Source organism: Ascaphus truei, chromosome 7, assembly GCF_040206685.1.
Source record: "Ascaphus truei isolate aAscTru1 chromosome 7, aAscTru1.hap1, whole genome shotgun sequence".
NCBI classification, from domain to species: Eukaryota; Metazoa; Chordata; class Amphibia; order Anura; family Ascaphidae; genus Ascaphus; species Ascaphus truei.
This window is the reverse complement of record NC_134489.1, coordinates 22,452,555-22,477,150: the sequence shown is the minus strand read 5'-3', so window position 1 is coordinate 22,477,150 and position 24,596 is coordinate 22,452,555. Positions and strand designations below refer to the sequence as shown.

At 46.6% G+C, this 24,596-nt stretch overlaps 1 protein-coding gene across 2 annotated transcripts in view; it reads left to right on the top strand.

Annotated features, from left to right (window-relative positions):
* Positions 1–6,425: 6,425 nt before the first annotated feature.
* Positions 6,426–24,596, top strand: part of RAMP1 (receptor activity modifying protein 1) — a 37,022-nt gene continuing 18,851 nt past the window's right edge. Inside the window, exon 1 of one of the 2 annotated variants that reach the window (XM_075607274.1) lies at positions 6,426–7,742. Coding sequence is in view for 1 of the 2 variants with exons in the window: in XM_075607273.1 (XP_075463388.1) it covers positions 8,040–8,091 (52 nt within the window). In the remaining variant the exon portion in view is untranslated. Of the gene's footprint in view, positions 7,743–7,772; positions 8,092–24,596 lie in introns of those variants that run through there. The other variant, XM_075607273.1, reaches the window with a different exon arrangement.

Here is a 24,596-nt window from a genome sequence, read left to right as displayed (position 1 = left end):
CCTCACGTGGCTGCCTTAAAGTGGCTTAATTTCATTTGCAAATTTTGAGTTACATTTAATGCACCAATTCATTTCCCTCCCACTTAAATTTCACTTCAGTAACAGATTATCTTGTGTGTAATTTATTAGCATTGCAGTGTGTGTGTGAAAAGCAGGGGACAACCTCCCACTGCCCTTCATGTTTCCCAAGTGAAGCATATGTAATGAGCTGTGTTTCTAATGCATCCTTTTGAACATACGAATATTGTCAGAAGCAGTCATGCTGCCACTCCTGGGGTGGAATCGTGGCTCCGTTTCTCTTCTGCATGGCATCAAAGGGTGATCAATACATTGACCTTTTCTAACCTTTGTAATAAAAGCCATTGTCAAATAAAATGCCAGGTCTGTTGTTGGGTGTACCTTATGCTGTTTTGTGTGGACTTCTCATTTTATTATACTTTACATAAGCACAAACGTATTGTTTTTAGAATAGTCTGATTTTGTACAACTATGTATATTTTCAAACGCAGTATCAGAGGTTTTCAACTGGTTCCCTGCAGTTGTGAGGTAATTTGAAAATTGTACCAAATACAGAAGAATTTACAATGCACCTGATCTCAGACGCGCTATTAGGGAGGGTTGGGGTTCCTTACAATGCATATGATCTCAGACGCGCTATTAGGGAGGGTTGGGGTTCCTTACAATGCATATGATCTCAGAAGTGCTATTTGAGAGGGTTGGGGTTTATGCAGAATTTCACAATATAATTTTAGGGTTCCTTAACGAAAGAAAAAGTTTGAAAACCACTGCAGTATACTAAAGGTCTTTGCTCACGCATGATCTACATATAGGTGTTTTTTTCCTCACAATCACTTGCACATTTTAGACCATTGAAAGATACATTAGCATACTTGCTGGATCTTCTACAGCACAGCGCTTTGGTAAATACAAAGTAATTGAATATTTACAAGTTCTGCAATTGTGAAAGTCGTGTATTAGCAGAGGTCTAGCGTGCTGAAAGTCCTGGAAATTGGAGTGTTCAGATTCTACTGTGTACCATTCATCTCTGCAATGTTAAGTCTGAATGCGGGAGCCAGCATTCTGGCCTGTATATTTTATCAGATGAAGCGCACAGTTTGTAATCACTTGGGTTTGAAACAAGCCTTTCACCTGCTTGTATCAGCAGCAATCATGCAGCAACTACTGGGGTGGGATCCTGCCTGCTCTTTTCTAGTGAACTTTGAAGCTGGTTTGGCATATATTAGTGCTGCTAAGTATAGTGATTACCAACAGAGGGTAGGTGTCTCCAAGAGACTTGCCCACAAAAATATATGATGGAGAGCTGTGACGGGAGCTTTGTGACAGGCTAGGAATAATACACCACCAAGAATATACCAGGGTTGAACTGGACGAGGCTTAGATATGATAAAGTATAATTTATTCCTTGAAAAAGGTGAACACACGAGATATACAAATAACAGACAAAATATGGACACTTACTTAAAGGTTAGGACAAGAAAAGCCATCAGGATACAGGATGGGCAATTTCTTCCATAATTCAGTTTCAGATGAAGACATCACAGCAATACATGAAGATCATGAAGAAGACACATGAAGACATTTGAGTAAGGGTTGACACTGGGTTAAATACCATTTCAAACCCATCTCTTAACCCTAGATGCCGAGGTGGCTAGAAAAAATCTCTTTGAAGCAGATTTTGGCTTCCATTGTAAGTGTGAAGTATCACACTTAAAAACACGCAGGGGCTTATGCAGAGAGGATCGGAAAGGGAATAGTGCCATCTTCTGGCCAAAAAACTCGCCAGAAAATCTTTTAGTCACAAGAAAATGGCGCGATTTTTAAAATTCGCCAGAACAGTTTTGTAAAGTGTAAAAGTCGCCACACACGTGGCGAGAACCTGGAACTCGCCATGCTATTTTAGCGTGCAATGCCAGAAGGACCGAAGCGCTGGAATGCGCCATTCTGCCCTTTACTATGGCGTGTTCCAGGTAGCCAGGAAAACTTGGCAATTTGACTACCATCTGCTAAAAGAAGGTAAAGGCGCTTTCTGCATATGGCCATAATTTATGCCAAAACTGTGGCTATTTCATTGCCGTTTTCACAGTAAATCACGATCCTCTCTGCATAAGCCCCTCAGTTCCTTGGTTCCTGCCCCCAGTATAAACAATTAGGGCAGTTACCTTTTGATCACTGGCCTATGCTAATTCTTGCAGGATGCTCTCCCTGCCCTATTAGCATAGCAGATGGGGGTCTGCATTTTCAGAGCAGATCCAAAATCCCATATACACTGTAAATAACTTCAGTTTAGTAGTACTTACTGGCACGCGAGACATATTAATACATTCCGTCACGCATGACGCTCCCAATGAGACTAAATATTACCGTGTTGTACTAAAATTAAGAGAGAGATTAATATCTGGCTCTTAGTACCAGCTAAACATCATGTGTCTGTAATCCTTATGTGCGAATCAGTCCCACGAATACACATATGTAGCTTTTAGCACGTTCAGCCGAGGACATCTCATAATATTCTTATATTTAATAAGGTCACTCATTCTGTAGCCCCACTCCTAAATCAGGGGCATTTGGCCAGTCTACCAAATGAGGTGTCTGGCAGGATACTATGGTTTGTAAGTGTGAGTTATAACACTCCCAAACCACTCCAGCTTCCTGCAAACATTTGGTCGCATTCCTTGGTAGGCAGGCATCTTTGAGGGTAACTTAAACAAAGGGCTATAATCACTATTCAACTATTAACCCTTGCCCTCCCGGATGGATCCCAGTGTTTGTGTGGTGCAGTCACTGGAACAGAAACAATACATTTTTACAGGGGAATAAACAGTTGGATGGCTGAAGCAAGGCAAAACCACATTACTGGACCCCAGTCCAGTTAACCCCTTGCTTCCCAGCGAGAGTAGAGGGTGGCCAAATGGGGTGTAACCCCTTTAATCCCGGGCCAAATCCCCTCTCTCTTGACAAGAGCCCAGGCAGTATAGTGGGTTTCTGGCTCCATGTGGGGGACTGTGCCCTTGGTAAGGCCTTAACATGGCTGGTATAGCTGCCAATCACAGCAGGAGCTTCCAAAGTCGCTCCCTACAATGCTTTGCATCCATAGCGCAAGGCATTGTGGGGCGTGACTTTGGAAGCTCCTGCAGTAATTGACAGCTATGCCACCAATGCTGTCTGCACACACTGATGTGCAATTTGAGGCCTTGTTAGTGTGTCCCACGATCTCTGCACACCATACTGCCTGGGATCGGTCACACAGTTTTGTTAGCAATAGTCTAATAAGTAGGCTATTCTGGTTTATTAATTGGGGGTTGGCGGTGTCACGGGAGACCAGGCAATTTTTTTATCAGGATCATTCACTGAGCAAAACAAGGTAATGAAATAAATTGAAGTTTATTCACACAAATTTGCTTACACACTATGATACACAAAATACAGACGAAGAGACACACTAAATGGGTGGTTGGGGTAAAAAAAACTAGACTTTCCTAGGTGCAGGGAACTCTAAATAAGAGTTTTACCCTGACTGGTACTTAGCCTGGAATCTCCTGGTTCCCCAATTGGCGTGAAGTTCCACCACTCCTCTACTGAGAACTTGGTCTTTTCTTGACCGAGAGCTACCACCGATCCTCTGGAACCGAGATCAGCATTAAATCCCAGCCGCGACCGCTACGTTCGATTTTGAGAACTTTGTCGCAAAAGTCGGGACTTCGAATCTGGCAGGCAGGCTTTTCTGGCTTGAAATCAAAGCCGGTTGCTCTGTTATTCGAGCAAGAGCAACTTGGAAAGCCCGTCCGCGTTCTTTCTACTGGGAATCTCAAATCTAATTGACTAAGATTTTCTTATAGTATTGAGTTTCATTCATGAAACTTAGCAGCCAATCATTGCGTGGGAACTTTCTCAGCAACCAATCAGAGCCAAGCCGGTATGAAAAGCAGGATCAGTGGGAAATATAAAATTTCCAAGGGATGTGCACAAGGTTGCCACCTCCGTCCCTGGCTATCTCAATGGCACCCGCTGGGTCAGGCTCCACTGGGTCTGCAGAATAAATGGCAGCCTGGATGACTGCCTTTGTTCTCCGGGCCTGGGTACTTGAGCCCTTCCTTGCTACCCAAATGGCTTTCACACACACTTTGGCATCTCTGGCTACTTTGAACTCCGATGTCCAGCAGACTTACTGGCACCTATGGGTTATCCCTGACACTCTGTTTGGGCATCAGTTCTAAAAGTCCCAAGCACATTACTTTATAACACATTTAACAAAGCATGTTCTAATACATTTCCTAAGTCTCTGGGTATGGGGAATAGAATAGAAAAGATGTACTTTTATTTCTATCAGCCTTATTCCCCTTACATTATGTTTTGGGAATTAGTCTGGACTCTGAGAGTCCCCCACAACCTTATCTACGATTGGGGCACCCACAAACCCAATACAGGTTCTGGGTCACCTGGGCACTAGCTGGGGTACCCCCCACCCCCTTTACCTAGGGATCCCCTCCGCTATGGGGACACTTGTTAATCCCTGTGTCCCATTCACCTTTCTGGGCTATGCTGAAGCAGGGTACCCTAGTGGTGAGTCGCGCTTGCTTTTTCAAGGGGAGATATTGCCGGGACAATGTGCCTACATGTATCCGGGAATCAGGCATGATTCCCGGGTACATTTTATGGGGAACCGACAATTCCGGACCCCGACTACCTAGGCACATTCTGCCAACAATTCCTCCGCAAAATCCCCCTTGAAACTCATCCCCTAGCAATTGTTGCTCGCTGACATGCCCGGAAAGGGAAAAACGCATCAAATTTACTGTCTCTGTAAGTTCTCCCCACCAATTAGATTGTAAGCTCCCCGGAGCAGGGACTCCTCTTCCGAAATTTTACTTTTATGTCTGAAGCACTTATTCCATGATCTGTTATTTGTTATTTATATGATTGTCACGTGTATTACTAATGTGAAGCACTATGTACACTAATGGCGCTATATAAATAAAGACATACATACATTTATAAAATATTTTACCAGGAAGTAATACAGTGAGAGTTACCTCTCGTTTTCACGTATGTCCTGGGCATAGCGTTAGGATGACAAATAATACATGGTTACAAATACAGTTACATAAGTGAACAGGGTATACATTATATACAAGACATTGCATGCACAGTTAAATATATATTATATATTATAGGCGTATGTAACAGTTACAGACCAGATTAAAATGTGAGGCAGCCTTAGTTTTTAAAGAACTTAAAATGGTAGCGGCTGTGAGATTCTCCGGTAGGTTGTCAAATACTTTATTTGCGCATCGTACATTGTTCCAATTGGCTTTGCCACTCATGGTTTGTCTGTGTCAGTGGGGGCATATGAAGATAAATTGCCCTATTTATGAACATATTTAGCAATGAGACTGGATATCCTGAAATACAATGTGAGGTTGGATGGGTCGCAGTCTGGTACATACTCCAGGGTGAGAGTACAGTATTCTGCTTGGTATACATCCAGTTGCCAACTTTGATAGGCTGGCTCCTTTTCCATTCCTAGCAGATATACAATGTCCCTCAGAGCCTCCAAAAATATTCCTCTATGGGAGCATCAACCTCTACCAGAATGCATTGCTCTGTAGTGAAGGAGTCAAGCATACAAGGTACAGAATCTGCACCACTTTGCAGAAACCCCCCCCCCCCTCCCTCCTGTTCCTGCCTCTCTTCCTATGGACCCCTACTGTATAAAAGACGCAGCCACCTGCTTCCCAGAGCTGGGGAACATCAAATGACTGGGACTAAAAGCTACAGAGCAGAGAAGCAACTTCACAGCGTGTTGAGTAAAAGGCCATTGTGTTGACCCTTGTCAGTAAATGTACTTCCCAATTTGAATATTTCAGACAAGATGGGTGTGTAGAATGTAAACCCCCTCTGGGCTGGGACTCCTTACCTTTTGTAGGTAAGTCCTGGTAATAATTTCTCTGCCGGTGGGTTCATTTCCATCACCCATTTTGCTACCTTCTGGAATATTGGTTGTGTTGGAAACAGTTCAACCATGTGGACAAATTACAGAAGCACTAACCCTCAACAAATATGAAGCATTCAGTCTACTTGCTCTTTAATCATTCACAATTCAGGCTTTAGGAAAGTTCTACATTTCAAATTCGCCTTAGTAACCTGGACACTGCTTAACTCTATAGTTGTTATAAAAGGTGTGTGTGTGTGTGTGTGTGTGTGTGTGTGTGTGTGTGTGTGTGTGTGTGTGTGTGTGTGTGTGTGTGTGTGTGTGTGTGTGTGTGTGTGTGTGTGTGTGTGTCTCTGTGTCAGGGAGAGGGCAGCGTCTCTCCTATTGATATGACAGAATAAGGTCACTTGCAGGGGACAGCTGGAAATGACAGGTACACCCTGTCCTGCTCTGTCACACTGTGAGGGTGAAGGGGGACAACATCGTGCTATTACAGTACATGCACAGGCACACCTAGGAGAACACAACCATACTCAAGAACACACACTACAACACAAACTCACACACGTGTATACAAAGGACAACACAGACCTATAAATGGGACACACCACAACAGATTTATTTACCGGGACATACTACAACACAGACTTACATACAAGGACACACATGTATAAGGACACAAACTCACCAGGGAGACACCAGACTTGTACACAACCTTCCTATATATCTGTCCATAATATACAAGCACAGTATATGACACACACAGCCCTCTAATCAGTGACACACAGTGACACTCCCCTCTCTCTATGGCAGAGGCACAGGGAGCACATGCATTCTTGGGATGATAGTGACAGATCTCGGCTGCTGCCTGATCCTACAGATCCTATTTATATCAGCTCTGGATCTAAACTTAGACACAGACAGAAGAACAGAGCCGGGGGCAGGAGACCCTTCAACTACAGAGAGAGGGTGGGGACCCTACTACTGCAGAGAGAGGGGGGGGACCCTACTACTACAGAGAGAGGGAGAGGGCACCGCTTCAACTACAGAGAGAGGGAGAGGGCACCGCTTCAACTACAGAGAGAGGGAGAGGGCACCGCTTCAACTACAGAGAGAGGGAGAGGGCACCGCTTCAACTACAGAGAGAGGGAGAGGGCACCGCTTCAACTACAGAGACCCTCGAAACAGAGCGGAAGAGAAGACAAAGGAGACCTTCTAACTAAGGAGGAAGGGAGAACCCCAGTACACTGGCTGCAGGAGACCCCTAACTACTGAGGAAGGGAGAACCCCCAGTGCTACTGGCTGCAGGAGACACCTAACTACTGAGAAAGGGAGACCTCCCAGTGCTACTGGCTGCAGGAGACCCCTAACTACTGAGAAAGGGAGACCCCCCAGTGCTACTGGCTGCAGGAGACCCCTAACTACTGAGAAAGGGAGACCCCCCCCAGTGCTACTGGCTGCAGGAGACCCCTAACTACTGAGGAAGGGAGAACCCCCAGTGCTACTGGCAGCAGGAGACTAAAACTACTGAGGAAGGGATAACCCCAGTACTACTGGCAGCAGGAGACACCTAACTACTGAGAAAGGACCCCTCTAACTTTACCGAGAGACCCGTCTGCTAAGACCCTGTTTTGGGCGACCTCGTTTAGCCAACAACAGACCCTCTTATTATTTCATAGAGACCTTCCGCTTCTCACTTAAAGGACTTATCAAGGAGCTGGAGAAGACCCTCCCCCTCCATCTCCCAGGAGTGACTAGTAGGAGGGGGATCCACATAAAGACTTGATTTGGGGTAGGTGGAGGGGGTCTCTCCTTATGACTGGGGGGGTTTTATGGGTGGGAACCTGCATATACTTCTCCCAGCATCTTCTAAATGCCAGTCGTTCACAGCACACTCAGGTGGGTGGTCCATAGGAGCCCCTCCCTCATCCTCAGGGGGCAGGTAGAGCAGCCCTTGCACCTGGCTGGTCCCCAGGAGAAGAAGACAACCCCTCACTGTAAAGAGGTAGCCCTCTGCAGACCTCACCGCTTTGATGGCTCCTTCTTCTGATACAGCGCTCTAAGCCCCAGATACACCGCTCTGTCAGACATGAACCTGGGATGCCTCCTTATCCCCAGGCACCTCCTCTGGATCCTCTTGGGTGAGTGATTTGGTTTGCTGGGAATACTCATTCTCTCCTTGTCCTTTCACAACTCTGCATAAAGTCCAAGGACTGGGTGGGCATTTATAAATAGCAACACAGACAGTGGCACTTAATGGGATAGGACACCTTGTGCTTCCAGTAGTTACCTTCTCCAAGTGTATATATGTATTTCCATGTCCAGTCGCCAGGTAACCGGATCTCACTTCTTATCAATTCTTATTCACCCTGCCTCTTTCTTACATATTCTTTCAGATTAATGTATCTTCCCCAAAACACACCTACAGAGTGTATGTAAACCCCCCTTATAATGCAGGCAGCGAAATCAGGCTCTGCGCGCCTCAGTCACAATGTATTTCTGGATTTATTATATTGATGCATTTATTTTAAAAACATGCATTGAGAGTCACGTCTCGTTTTAAAGTGAGTCCTGGGTACCGAATAGTGCAGAATTATACATGATAATGTCATTTCTGTGCGGTTTAACGACCTGAAGGTGAGCTTTGCCTTTTCAAATCTCTATTGAGTTTATTTAGGTCTTTATTCTGCATTGAGGGGTTTAATATGATAACACTATCAAAATAAAGGGTAAAAAAAAAAAAAAAAAAAAAAACTCGAAACCTGAGTAGATATATGATGTGTGTATGTAAAAATGAAATGCAAAATTTAATTTAATTAGATTGTAAACTCTTCGGTGCAGGGTCTCTGTGTCTGCAAAATTCTATGTACAGTGTAAATCTTTAGCACTTTATAAAAAATATATATATTCATATGTATATAATTAATTACATTTGCACACTAAAAAAGGGGGTGTAAGCACCTGAGATAATATGGGGGGGGGGGGCTGTGCTTAGTGTAAGGTAGTGTCACATTTTTCTTACAGTGAGGCTACAAAAGAGAGATATTTAAAAATCCATGTGCGAATGTTAAAATAAGTCGCTGATAATAAAGCTGGCAGTAGATTCACAATGTCACCGTTTTGCAGCCGAGAGCTGCTTAGCAATGGCGTGAACCCACAGACTATAATAAGGCTGAGGGTTGGAAGACTTCAACGTATACACTAGGGAGGGAAACAGAAACAAAGCCTTCTGTAATCTGAGACAAATGTGGACCCCCTTCAAAAAGAAATAACAACTTTTGACACATTTATTTTTTAACCCTTTCACTGACACAAGAGTGCAGGAAAGGCCTTAAGAACAGAGAGGGGGAGCATCTAATTTCACACCTTTATTATTAACACAAGAAGTAACGTGTGTGCATGGAAATACAGCAGGGTAGGTACTGTGCGGACTCCTGGAACCATCCCACCTGGATCACGTTTAATTAATATATGTGATTTCTGCCGCTGTGTGCGGTGCTCTGCTTGCAGAAATAAGATTCGCATTAAATAAGCGACTAATTAGTGTCAGAAAGGCATAGGTGCCTTTCATTTGTTGCACATAATACATGCCTAAGTTACTCGTTCTGTTCCCCGTACAGTATCTGTTATGTCTTGCTATCCTCATGCCATGTGAAAACAACCCTGTTTGATTTAATTGCTAATTATTTCTGGGGTAGTATTCTGTGCTCTGCATGCACCATTCAAGCTCCCGTGTAGCTGTGCTTGGGTGTGAAAGTTCTTTCCAGGTACATCTTCTAATCCTGTAAGTGGCAAATCTGGAACAAAGGCTGAAGTCCTGGAGGGATAAAAGGATCTGGAGGTCACAGACACTGTGGTTGTATCCCAGGTCTCAGAGCTGCGGCGGGGTCCTGGAGGGATGGAAGGATCTGGAGGTCACAGACACTGTGGTTGTATCCCAGGTCTCAGATCTGCGGCGGGGTCCTGGAGGGATGGAAGGATCTGGAGGTCACAGACACTGTGGTTGTATCCCAGGTCTCAGAGCTGCGGCGGGGTCCTGGAGGGATGGAAGGATCTGGAGGTCACATACACTGTGGTTGTATCCCAGGTCTCAGATCTGCGGCGGGGTCCTGGAGGGATGGAAGGATCTGGAGGTCACAGACACTGTGGTTGTATCCCAGGTCTCAGAGCTGCGGTGGGGTCCTGGAGGGATGGAAGGATCTGGAGGTCACAGTCACTGTGGTTGTATCCCAGGTCTCAGAGCTGCGGCGGGGTCCTGGAGGGATGGAAGGATCTGGAGGTCACAGACACTGTGGTTGTATCCCAGGTCTCAGATCTGCGGCGGGGTCCTGGAGGGATGGAAGGATCTGGAGGTCACAGACACTGTGGTTGTATCCCAGGTCTCAGAGCTGCGGCGGGGTCCTGGAGGGATAAAAGGATCTGGAGGTCACAGACACTGTGGTTGTATTCCAGGTCTCAGAGCTGCGGCGGGGTCCTGAAGGGATGGAAGGATCTGGAGGTCACAGATACTGTGGTTGTATCCCAGGTCTCAGAGCTGCGGCGGGGTCCTGGAGGGATGGAAGGATCTGGAGGTCACAGACACTGTGGTTGTATCCCAGGTCTTAGAGCTGCGGCGGGGTCCTGGAGGGATGGAAGGATCTGGAGGTCACAGACACTGTGGTTGTATCCCAGGTCTCAGATCTGCGGCGGGGTCCTGGAGGGATGGAAGGATCTGGAGGTCACAGACACTGTGGTTGTATCCCAGGTCTCAGAGCTGCGGCGGGGTCCTGAAGGGATGGAAGGATCTGGAGGTCACAGTCACTGTGGTTGTATCCCAGGTCTCAGAGCTGCGGCGGGGTCCTGGAGGGATGGAAGGATCTGGAGGTCACAGTCACTGTGTTTGTATCCCAGGTCTCAGAGCTGCGGCGGGGTCCTGGAGGGATGGAAGGATCTGGAGGTCACAGACACTGTGGTTGTATCCCAGGTCTCAGAGCTGCGGCGGGGTCCTGGAGGGATAAAAGGATCTGGAGGTCACAGACACTGTGGTTGTATCCCAGGTCTCAGAGCTGCGGCGGGGTCCTGGAGGGATGGAAGGATCTGGAGGTCACAGATACTGTGGTTGTATCCCAGGTCTCAGAGCTGCGGCGGGGTCCTGGAGGGATGGAAGGATCTGGAGGTCACAGACACTGTGGTTGTATCCCAGGTCTCAGATCTGCGGCGGGGTCCTGGAGGAATGGAAGGATCTGGAGGTCACAGACACTGTGGTTGTATCCCAGGTCTCAGAGCTGCGGCGGGGTCCTGGAGGGATGGAAGGATCTGGAGGTCACAGACACTGTGGTTGTATCCCAGGTCTCAGAGCTGCGGCGGGGTCCTGGAGGGATGGAAGGATCTGGAGGTCACAGACACTGTGGTTGTATCCCAGGTCTCAGAGCTGCGGCGGGGTCCTGGGGCTTCATTTCAGGGAGATAGTTTACATTAATGAGGCCAAGTGGGACTTTCAGGCGCCCAACCTCCCATCTTCTGCTCCAAGTACAGGAGCTCCAATCTCCGCAGCATCGAATGAGTTGCCCTTGTTGCCCTCTAACCCGTAGTATTACCCAGCGGTGGGATCTTTTAGCGACTGGGGGGCTTTAGAGAGCATTTTTACAGGGCAGAAATAGGGGTAATTATTTTGGGGGGGGGGGACTTAAGCAGGGATTTCCACCCCCCCCATCTCAATTTGGTTGGGAATGTGCAGCCCTACTCAGCACCACTCTACAGGGCAAATTGTTCATTTTCAGAGTTAAGGCGTTTTCACACATACAAGTAATGCAGCTTTAGGATGGGACGCCCCTAAATGTGTGACTGAGGCAAGAGAGTTCTCTCTCTGCAGCTGGAGCTGACTCTGGGACTGAGTCAGGGCTGCACCCTGTCTGCTTAGGGCCTGAAGAAATAGGTCACACTCAGCTTAACCATTCGGATGCCATGGAAGGCTGTAATGAATTGCGCACTAGTGGGTTCCTCTCTGTGCTTCCAGAGAAGGCTGCAATAATTTCCACCATGGGCAGTGAAAGGGTTAAAAGTGCTAACCCTCCCACAAACAAATAGGGGTGCTCTAAAATAAATATTCTTAAATGGTGCTATGTCCTAGTGCAGTGTTTTTCCACCAGGTTCCTAGGAACCCTTGGGAACTGAGCATCACATACAGGGTTCCGTGTCATTCTAAAATTGTACCAAAAAATGCAGAAGAATTTACAATGCATCTGATCTCAGACACGCTATTAGTGAGGGTTGGGGGTTCCTTACAATGCATCTGATCTCAGACGTGCTATTAGTGAGGGTTGGGGTTCCTTACAATGTATGTGATCTCAGACGCACTATCAGAGAGGGTTGGGGTTCCTTACAATGCATCAGATCTCAGACGTGCTATCAGAGAGGGTTGGGGTTCCTTACAATGCATCTGATCTCAGACACGCTATTAGAGAGGGTTGGGGTTCCCTACAATGCATCTGATCTCAGACGCGCTATTACAGAGGGTTGGGGTTCCTTACAATGCATCTGATCTCAGACACGCTATTAGAGAGGGTTGGGGTTCCCTACAATGCATCTGATCTCAGACGCGCTATTACAGAGGGTTGGGGTTCCTTACAATGCATCTGATCTCAGACGCGCTATTAGAGAGGGTTGGGGTTCCTTACAATGCATCTGATCTCAGACGCGCTATTAGAGAGGGTTGGGGTTCCTTACAATGCATCAGATCTCAGACGCGCTATTAGAGAGGGTTGGGGTTCCTTACAATGCATCTGATCTCAGACGCGCTATTAGAGAGGGTTGGGGTTCCTTACAATGCATCTGATCTCAGACACGCTATTAGAGAGGGTTGGGGTTCCTTACAATGCATCTGATCTCAGACGCGCTATTAGACAGGGTTGGGGCTCCTTACAATGCATCTGATCTCAGACGTGCTATTAGAGAGGGTTGGGGCTCCTTACAATGCACATAGAGTTCCTTAACCTAAAAAAAGTTTGGAAACCACTGTCATGGTGGCTTTCTGAGCAGCGGGAAAGTTACCAGTGGGCACAGCCCATGGTAGAGCATATGCAAAGTTCTAGTAGCACGTGCGGACAGTCGGGGAATGCTGGAAAAGAATAACCGATGAAGAGAAAACTAGAAAGAAAACCCTAAACTGCACTCTGATGCACCGCCTAGAAAGGGTTAGGCTTTGGGCGCCCCCCAGGAATAAGCAGTCGGGCTCCCCCCAGGAATAAGCAGTCGGGCTCCCCCCAGGAATAAGCAGTCGGGCTCCCCCCAGGAATAAGCAGTCGGGCTCCCCCCAGGAATAAGCAGTCGGGCTCCCCCCAGGAATAAGCAGTCGGGCTCCCCCCAGGAATAAGCAGTCGTATGCCTGGTTGTGGTTGGAAACATAGTTCATAGCATCGCAAACGTTTTTTTCCTAATATGACCTGGCGATTGCTTTTTCCTGGGGGGAGCCCCAGAGCCTCTAGCTCTGAATGGGTTAAAGAAACTTTGACCCTGCAATAGATCTGGAAGATCAGAGAAATCTCTCTCTCTCTTTTTTAATTTTTTTTATAACTTCTGTTGAAAAATTATTTCGAGCCGCCTCACAATCCTGGCGTTAACGCACTGTTATCCCAGGTTAACGGTAACTCAAGTCCATGGCAGATGACGCTGGATCTCAGCGGATTGTAAACTCTTAGCGGGCAAGGACTCTGCATATTGTACCAGTTTGTGTCAATCTGACATCTTACCCATGATATTGTTATTGGATTAGTTTCTTCCACTTTATTGCATTGTGCAATACATTGGCACCTTATAAACACACAATAAAAACAATATGTATTGTCTAAATATAGCAACTAACTATATATATATATATATATATACACACACACATATATATATATATATATATATATACACACATATATATGTATATATATATATATATATATATATATATATATATATATATAAATATATATATATATACACACATATATATATCAATCAATCTCAATATGCATGTAACATATATCTATATATACAGTTGCTGGTGCTGTAACCGGAGATTACACAGCTCTGACCTTCTTTCTAGTGTTGATGGAAAGACGCTGGGGGAGTTATTGTATAACTGAGAGAATGACATAAACTGATCGTGTACTGCCCACTGTATCATTTCCTGGTGTCTTGATCCAATTAATTGCTGACATCAGCCATGGACGGAGTTAATATGAGTTATGTTCTGTAGATGTACGTACAGTATGTAACACTTTTATTCATATACCAGTCGGGAACGGAGCGATTTCCACAGACAGTGAATAAGACTTAATACAGCGGAGGAAACAAAACTGGGAAAAGTGTAATAAAAGGGTAAACATTTGGGAGATGCTGCAGCTCGAGAGCTTACAGTGTAAGGGGTGTGACGAGTGCCTGCAGACACAGAGGGAATATATGTTAGTGATGGGATGAGCATAGTGTTAACGCCGAAACATGAAAAAATACGTTATCGTAATGCGGAACAATATAAATGTGAATACAGTACAAATACTGGCATCTTTCAACATTTTTAAAACAGCCAAACATATGAGTATAAGATAATACTGATTGCAATTTTTTCTCTCTCATCCCCCTCCTCATCCTCACTCTCGGCCCTCCTCGTCATCTTCTCCTCACCCCCTCCTCATCTCTCTCTCCCTCAGCCTCCCTCCTCATCCTCTCTCCCACCCCCTCATCTTATCTCATCCCCACTCCTCCCCTTACCCTATCATCCCATCACCTCCTCTCACCCCTCTCCTCCCACCCCTCATCTCACCCCTTCCTTCCTCCTCTTCTCACCCCGTCCTGCTCCTTTTCCTTTCACCGCCTCAGCAATGCCTACCTGGCTTCGGTGGAGGAGGACCGTGTGAGAGGAGGACCACAGGAGGGGAGTAGGGCAGTGGCAGAGGAGGACGTCAGCGGGAGAAGAGAGTGGCAGAGTTGTTGGAAGACAGGAGCGAAGCAGGAGGTGGCAGAGGACGGCCGGGGATGAATGCGCTGTAGCAGCGGCAGACACCGGAAGTCAGTGAAGACTTCCGAGTCGTTCCGTTTGGGCGCGTTCCTCCCCGGCTGTCCTTCTCTGTCACCCTGCTGCGCTCCCGCTGTCAAACTCCTCTGCCGCCCTCCATCCTCTTCTGCCGCCTACTTCCTCTGCCACAATTCCCACGGTCCTCTGCGCCCCCCTTAAAATATCTTGCACCCCCCAGGTTCGCACCCCTGTGTTAGTGCATAGGTTCATGGGTAAAAGGTGACATCCTGTGAGTATTGGAGGTTGATCTTTCCAACGGGTATTGAAGATGGGGAGAGAAGAAGTTTGGTGGATAGTGGCAGGGAGGGAAAGCTATTGCACATTTGTAACGTTGTTCATTGTATATAGTGCAGCCAGCACGTATAACCCAGCCACTGGTGACCCTTACCTGGTCAAGTCACTTCTCCAGAGTCACATGGTTTGAACTGCTCAGTCCTATGTATCAAAACTGTAATACTGGTGCAAGATATAAATAAGTCCAGAATATAAGGCACTCACATATGTGTAGATAAAGGTGGTAATAGGGTCCAGGTGTCAGCAAGGCAGCACATCTGATATGAGAAAACAGGACAGGCACTCCAAGATCCAAAGGTGAAATGTATTCCTCAATGTTTTGACAAAAAAACTCCACCGTTAGCATATAGCCGATAAAGAATATTCACATGTCTTAGACAGGTCTGCTACCCTGCCTTTCACCATTATCACCTAGCATACAGTGTTCCCACTGCAGCAAGGGATTCTGGGAAATAAGGGATTATGGAAAAGGACATGCATGTCAGTGGAAACACCATATCTATCTATCTATCTATCTATCTATCTATCTATCTATCTATATATATATATATATCAGTTTCTCTACACCCCCCCCCCCCCCCCCAGAGTGTGACATGGCAGTATTTTTCCAGAGTGGAAAGCGTTTGTTATGATCACAGAATGAGTACAAGTAAAATAGCAAGTTTCATCCTTTGTGCGCAGGATAAAATAATCAAGAGCGCTCTCCCCTCGTCCAGACAAGGGAATCGTATTCAGGGCACAAAACTTATCTCATTCTGCTCTACCACTCCATCTTCTTATCTCCTATAATACTTCTGCAACTTCCCAAACAGAACGTTTCTCCTTTCCCTGGGCCCCCTATGTATGTGAGTGTGAGGGAGGAGTATATTTGTCCTGAGTTAGCAGTTGTTTCAGCTCTGGCAAGGTCATTTGTACAGATAACAGCTCAATAGAAAGTGTGCAGCCTTTTGGGTAATGGTTCCCCCATCCTGTCTCTTGTATCCTTGGAATATTAACCCATCCCTTGCTGGTTCACACCTGCCAACTCTCAGACAAACACAGTCTCTTTTCTTACCCATGTAACCATGCCATCTGTGGCTACTAGTCTGCTTCCCTCCTGGCAGTAAGCCCTGGTACAATCAGGCTGCCAATAGTTAATATCGGCTTTCCCCCTCTGAGGAGCTGCACTTGAGTGACAGCGGGAGGCGGTAACATCAGGCCTGGGCATGACCAATCATGAGCCAGGCCTGGTGCCCTCCTCCTGGCAGTACTTAAGGCAGTGCCACCCCAAATTCAGTAGTGCCTCTACCCACTTGAGAGGGGGAGGTGACACAGCCAAGAGCCTGACTATTGGGTCTTCCCTGGTCCTCTTCCCTCTGGGGGAGAGTGAGTTTGTACCATACATCTACCTCTGCTAGGGAGGTAGGGAAGAGCTGGGGCGGCTGCAGGTGCCCTTGGCCTGTAGTGAAGGTCTAGGGACCATCCTTCAATGCTAGCTGAGAGTGACTGTATTGGGCAGAACCTGCCGTGTACTGTGCTGTATAAAGAGAGCCAATAAACCGTTCCTGTTTGTATATACCTCCGGCCTGGTGTGTGATCTTACTGGGGGGAGAGGTAGTCGGTTCTACTGTGGGAGATCACCTTCAGTTCCCTGGAGCCTACAGCAGATGGAGGCCCAGCACTGCTAATGAATACATAGGGTATGAACCCCAGAAACCAAGTCCTGTGTCCCCACTACCACCGACGGACGTCTCAGCCCTCCTGTTACCAGCAGACATCATGCACCACACGATCCGTAATGGCCAAATCTTCCACCGGATAAGGGAAACACCGTTACACCTAGAATACTCTTAGGGTAAAATCAGGGGGGTTCAGGTCCAAAACCCAACTACAATAAATAATCTATTTCTGTTATCCAACTTCAGCGGTCAGATTCTACGACAAAAGTCCTTATTACTCAAGTTTACCTTCAGCTGCAAAGGGGTTCTGCATGCATTCCTCTGCAATTAGTTGCTGGTCCACCTGGCAGTGACGGGGTTATCAGTTTTACCAGCCTAGACGTCGCACGAGATCACAGTCGCCTCCTGAAACGCGTTTTCTGTGGTAATCCAAGATGCAGAATGTTTTGTTTTTTTTAACTTTGGCTGGATGAAAAGCTCTTAATGACAGCGTTGGGTGGGTTAAAATGTCTTATTAACCCTTCAGGTTCTAGAGTTTGATGCACAGCAGGATGTGCTAGATGTAGGGGGAAGTTACCATGGTAACTGAACTCCGGCAGTGCTAGTTTTTTTGCCATGGTAACCCCCAGAGACTCATCAGAGAATATGCAATTATGCAATATAGTCTGTATGGTGTGTTACTTCTGGCTGGGCACGGGGTCACTTTCAGAATTGTTACACTTCACAGGTAATAAAGTATGAGTAACCGCTGCTTCCCCACTTCTGTCAGACTTCACACCTCCGTGAAATGAGATGATAACACACCTACTGTATCATTTAGAACTGGAAACACAGGCACACTCACGCACTGCGCCCTCAGTGTACAGTACACACAGAACAGGTTCTGACACACACACACCTCAAACTCTCTGTATATACACAGGACTGGTGCAAACACACTCACATTAACACACATATTGAGACATATGTAGCCCTCACTGCCCGGCTTCCTAGGGAGGCATACAGTACATGTATATGGCCGCTCTGCATTCAGGCGGCTGGGCGTTGAGGTAGCAAGGTTGTTAAATAATGGTCATCAGGAACTTTTATAGTACAAGTGTCATTTATTCGTGTCCCCAAACTCAGGGACCGCTCATATATATCTTGATACGTTGCACAGAGTTTTATACAAAGACATAGATGAATACGTCTCTTCCGTCTGTGCCCACACTTAACATTTAGATGGAGGTACTCTGACTTCATTGCGTGGGTAGTTGTGGGACCGGGCCCCCCTTGTCTCTCCGGAACCCTTTAAGTAGCGATTCGACTATTCGGGGCGCATACGGGAAATCCTGATACATCTCATTGTGCTTGACCCAATACCTTGCTGTCTGTATTTGGGAACTGCCACTTCCACACAGACTGATGAGGAACATTAGCCCTGATCTGCGGTTACAGCCCGGGGGCTCTCTCTCCTGAGACCCTCGATGGCGTGCCGTATTCCTTTTAATGAACTGTTCAGGACTCTTTTTCCACCTTTAGGGGCTCCTCACTTAAGGGGTACTGGTCCTATCTGCAAAATAACAAACAGGGGGACCCGGTCTTTGTGATAACCTTATTAACATACCCATCTACACTCCCCGAGGCTCCGCTCCTGTGGACCTCCAGGAACCTGACCTTCCAGAACAGTCCCTGCTCCTTAAATATCACTGCGTGACATATGGATCCCTAAAGCAACCAGGGTGGGGCCCAGCATACACTAATATTGTTAGTAACCATTTAGGAGGGGGTTACATGCACAAACACTCACTCCTCGTACTCGCTGTATATATGTGTGTGTGTGTATATATATATATATATATATATATATATATATATATATATATATATATATATATATATATATATATATATATATATAAACAGGACAGGTACACACCCACGTTCAAACACACCCACACACTGCTCTACCAAACACTGCATCTACACACAGAGCAGGCACAATATGGAGGAGACACACACGCCTGAAATACACAAAATAGGTGGAGCATAGGCAGGGACAATGTAAATGACCTCACAAAATGTGCCAACCCCTCTATTTATACACAGAACGGGTACAAAGCAGGTCCCCATGCTAAATCCTATATGTGTTCCGATACCAGATTCAGCTCTGCCTGGTTAGTACCAATTACCCCACCCTTACACCTTTATACACACACTGCCAGTCCCTCCATATACACATATAATGTTCAGTCCAGGTAGCCTTTGATTTACTAGATTAAACAATTAAAAAATATCTTGGTAGTTAACCTTTTACTGGCAGACAGGCCCGCAATGCTTCGTCCTGTGTATTGTGTATGACTCCTATGACTGTGTGCTGTGCCGTCCCCCGGTAACACAAGCAGTGACAGCGGAGTTCCAAAAAGAATATCCCTTTGGGCATGAAATTGCTCAGCCACAGTTCTGTGCTGCAAACTGGGGCTGCAAATGCGCTGCAGCCACTTGGCTTACTACAGTACAATCACAAATGAAGTCGCAGCTCCATTACAAACATTCGGTTTTTATTATTGGCGTACTCCCCATTGAGAATAAACAGAATAAACAGGAAAAAAAATAAACAGGAAAACACGTGCAATCAGGAGACAGAAAAGAGAACCGTTAGTACTTCTCATCAACAACAGAAAAAAATGGCCCTTTCATGCAACCCCTCAAATAATGGCAAAAACTAAGGCTAAGTCCCCGCTGGCGCTGAGCGCGCTTATGCTTGGAGAGCGCTCCTTCAGTGTGGAAGGGGGTTAATGACGCCTCAGGTTAAAAAGATGCATTTTCTCATCAGATCTCTGGAGAAGCGTCTTAAAGAAAGATGGTATTTCATGAGCTCACTGGTGGAAGTGCGATAGTGCCAGGCGGGTCGGGATACCGCTATTTAACCATTTACAGTCCCAGAGCACCGAGGCTTTTTAATGACAGACTAACGGTTCCACTTTCTATTTAAAGTCAAATGGATTTATTTTAAGGGGCCTCTCCCCGTCTGCTTTTTATTTCTCTTTCACGCAGAGATATTGTATATAACTTTCTCCAACATCTTGTCCTCGGTGTTATCTAAATGCGGAGATTAGGTTTTGAATGGGACGCACGGTATCACTATTTATTGCCACCCGCTCGACGCCTCTCCTTTCTCGTGGTGCAAACACGTCACCATGCTTGCCACAGGGCACCGCCTCGCAGGGAGAAATGCTGGTGATGTTCGCCTGCGTTATAAACCCCAATCAAGTATGACTGCGCAGCTGTAACGCACACAGCTTCTTTTACAAACAGTTACCCCACATGAACTGTAAACGGGCGAGGAATTAGAGTGGAGGTGGCTGCGGGCGAGGAATTAGAGTGGAGGTGGCTGTGGGCGAGGAATTAGAGTGGAGGTGGCTGCGGGGGAGGAATTAGAGTGGAGGTGGCTGCGGGCGAGGAATTAGGGTGGAGGTGGCTGCGGGCGAGGAATTAGAGTGGAGGTGGCTGCGGGCGAGGAATTAGAGTGGAGGTGGCTGCGGGCGAGGAATTAGGGTGGAGGTGGCTGCGGGCGAGGAATTAGAGTGGAGGTGGCTGCGGGCGAGGAATTAGAGTGGAGGTAGCTGCGGGGGAGGAATTAGAGTGGACGTGGCTGCGGGCGAGGAATTAGAGTGGAGGTGGCTGCGGGCGAGGAATTAGAGTGGAGGTGGCTGCGGGCGAGGAATTAGAGTGGAGGTGGCTGCGGGCGAGGAATTAGAGTGGACGTGGCTGCGGGCGAGGAATTAGAGTGGAGGTGGCTGCGGGCGAGGAATTAGAGTGGAGGTGGCTGCGGGCGAGGAATTAGAGTGGAGGTGGCTGCGGGCGAGGAATTAGAGTGGAGGTGGCTGCGGGCGAGGAATTAGAGTGGAGGTGGCTGCGGGCGAGGAATTAGAGTGGAGGTGGCTGCGGGCGAGGAATTAGAGTGGAGGTGGCTGCGGGCGAGGAATTAGAGTGGACGTGGCTGCGGGGGAGGAATTAGAGTGGAGGTGGCTGCGGGCGAGGAATTAGAGTGGAGGTGGCTGCGGGGGAGGAATTAGGGTGGAGGTGGCTGCGGGCGAGGAATTAGAGTGGAGGTGGCTGCGGGCGAGGAATTAGAGTGGAGGTGGCTGCGGGCGAGGAATTAGAGTGGACGTGGCTGCGGGGGAGGAATTAGAGTGGACGTGGCTGCGGGCGAGGAATTAGAGTGGAGGTGGCTGCGGGGGAGGAATTAGAGTGGAGGTGGCTGCGGGGGAGGAATTAGGGTGGAGGTGGCTGCGGGCGAGGAATTAGAGTGGAGGTGGCTGCGGGCGAGGAATTAGAGTGGAGGTGGCTGCGGGCGAAGAATTAGAGTGGACGTGGCTGCGGGGGAGGAATTAGAGTGGACGTGGCTGCGGGGGAGGAATTAGAGTGGACGTGGCTGCGGGCGAGGAATTAGAGTGGAGGTGGCTGTGGGCGAGGAATTAGAGTGGAGGTGGCTGCGGGCGAGGAATTAGAGTGGAGGTGGCTGCGGGCGAGGAATTAGAGTGGAGGTGGCTGCGGGCGAGGAATTAGAGTGGAGGTGGCTGCGGGCGAGGAATTAGAGTGGAGGTGGCTGCGGGTGAGGAATTAGAGTGGAGGTGGCTGCGGGGGAGGAATTAGAGTGGAGGTGGCTGCGGGGGAGGAATTAGAGTGGACGTGGCTGCGGGGGAGGAATTAGAGTGGAGGTGGCTGCGGGGGAGGAATTAGAGTGGATGTGGCTGCGGGCGAGGAATTAGAGTGGAGGTGGCTGCGGGGGAGGAATTAGAGTGGAGGTGGCTGCGGGCGAGGAATTAGAGTGGAGGTGGCTGCGGGCGAGGAATTAGAGTGGATGTGGCTGCGGGCGAGGAATTAGAGTGGAGGTGGCTGCGGGCGAGGAATTAGAGTGGAGGTGGCTGCGGGCGAGGAATTAGAGTGGAGGTGGCTGCGGGCGAGGAATTAGAGTGGAGGTGGCTGCGGGCGAGGAATTAGAGTGGAGGTGGCTGCGGGCGAGGAATTAGAGTGGAGGTGGCTGCGGGCGAGGAATTAGAGTGGAGGTGGCTGCGGGCGAGGAATTAGAGTGGAGGTGGCTGCGGGCGAGGAATTAGAGTGGAGGTGGCTGCGGGCGAGGAATTAGAGTGGAGGTGGCTGCGGGCGAGGAATTAGAGTGGAGGTGGCTGCGGGCGAGGAATTAGAGTGGAGGTGGCTGCGGGCGAGGAATTAGAGTGGAGGTGGCTGTGGGCGAGGAATTAGAGTGGAGGTAGCTGCGGGCGAGGAATTAGAGTGGAGGTGGCTGTGGGCGAGGAATTAGAGTGGAGGTGGCTGCGGGCGAGGAATTAGAGTGGAGGTGGCTGCGGGGGAGGAATTAGAGTGGAGGTGGCTGTGGGCGAGGAATTAGAGTGGAGGTGGCTGCATCATAATGTTATGAACATACATTGTACCATCGTATCTTTAGTTACATGCAACCGCGCTGCTCTCTGCCGCAGCCCAGGTGCCTCGCGCCTATTATTCCTGACCCACTTACATGCCCTCTTATGAATTGCCACGTTACTTATTCATCACATCTGTACATGTTTCCGCTCCCGGCAATGTTGCATTAAGGCTGGGTAAGGAAACAACACATTGTTATTTAAAGCAGCAGTTCAAGCTGCCGGTTTCTTTTTTTAAATTGTATTTTTTTCTCACATTTTGATATGTGCTTCAATACAATCCACACAATGATGAGTAATTAGCTAAATTGCCCGTTAATCCGTTCTCCTGTGATCGAGCGGCGAAGATTCAGCTTGAGGGTTCACTAAATGGCTGTCAGTGCAGCAGAAGAGGACCAAAGATGCAAAGTTCAGTGGAGAAGATCATGTGACCAGGCAGTCACTAGATGCAATTGGTGCACTGGTAGAGAGAGGGCAGGGCTCAAAAAGGGGTGTGCCTGAGCCTGTTTCAGAAGAGGAAGAGGATGTGACTTTGTAAAAGGTTGCTATAGAAACAAAAATGCTTGTAATCCAGAAGTAGTTTTTTATTATTATTATTTTCTCATAGTACAGAACTTATTTATTTAAAAAAAAACACATGTAGGATATTGCTTGATCTGTAGCTTTAACATGTTATTTTGTGAATTGTTTTGCATTTTATGGGGTAATACCATCTGCCACTTCTGTATACATATGATTAAATCCAGTCTTAAAATTGCATGAGCACAAACTAAGTGGTCCTGGAAGCTTGCACTCTTTTTTAACTATCAGTCAGCCATTAATGGAATTGCTTCTGTCTACTCTACGGGCTAACACCGTGCGATCCTCTATCTGTGCCAGATTAGATTACACAGACCAAAAAAGGTTCAAGGCCAGCATGTACGGTATGGTTATTCACTAATTCAGTGTGGCAGATCTGGCAAGCATCAGTGTACCAAATGGTCCCTAAGAGAAGGATGTTTGGGGCACTGGCATTGTGCATGGATTCTGTGTTACTGCAAAGTGATGCATGTTGATTTATAAGGGGGAGGGATTATTTTTTTTACCCCTTCCCAGATTCATATTGAAACCGTTCCACAAGCATTTGACATTGAAGTTGTATAGTGCAGGCAGACAGGACAGAGGGTCTCGCTTGCGAGGGGGTCTCTTGGCATTCCCTGTCCCGCTCAGATCCCTCCTGATTCAGTTTGCTCCAGAGGATCACTCTGTCCTTAAACCTCTATTAATAATGAATGGTCCGAGAAAGTCCCTGCTCACACATCAAATATTCAGGTGCTCTGAGCTCAGAGACTGGACGGTTACTGCTCATGTTTAATTCAGCCCAGATACGAAGACACACACAGAGAGTGAAAGTATTGATCAACAATCAATTGTTATATGTATTCCTATTATCTATTCATCAAATAGTAATCATTAAGCTATATAATTTAGTTGTCTATAATATCTAAATATCTATCTGATTATCTATATCTGGCACTAATCTGTAATGTAACTATATAATGTATTTATAATCTGTATGATTTATAGCTATCTACCTCTGCTGAGCGACAAGTCAGTGTATATATATATATATATATATATATATATATACATATATATATACATACATATACACACACACACACACACACACACACACATATACAGAAACAAGGAATTGGTGATTCCTGTGTCCAGGCTGCAAAGACTCCGGGGGACTGTTTTTTTGTTTTTTTTTTACAATTTTTTACAATTGTTATTGATTTTTATACTTTTCCTTATTGGAACTGTTTATTTATATGATTTAGTTTATATTGTTTTAGATTAGTACATGTTTATTGGCAGAGTTATCACTACTATTATTTAGGTCATTGTACCCATTGAACTATAGGTGATTGTTATTATACTTTATTGATCCTAGGGCCATATCCTTCACAGGTGTACCTAAACATATTGTTATTACCTTGGGTTCACTGTAGAGCTTTTATATATGCTATATAATTAATATAATTAGGCGCTGAAACATTTTCTGTGTTGTTTTATATATATATATATATATATATATATATATATATATATATATATATAATAACACAGAGAATGATTCAGCGCCTAATTATATTAATATATATATATATATATATATATATATATATATATATATATATATATATATATATGTATATGTATATGTATATGATAAAAAAATC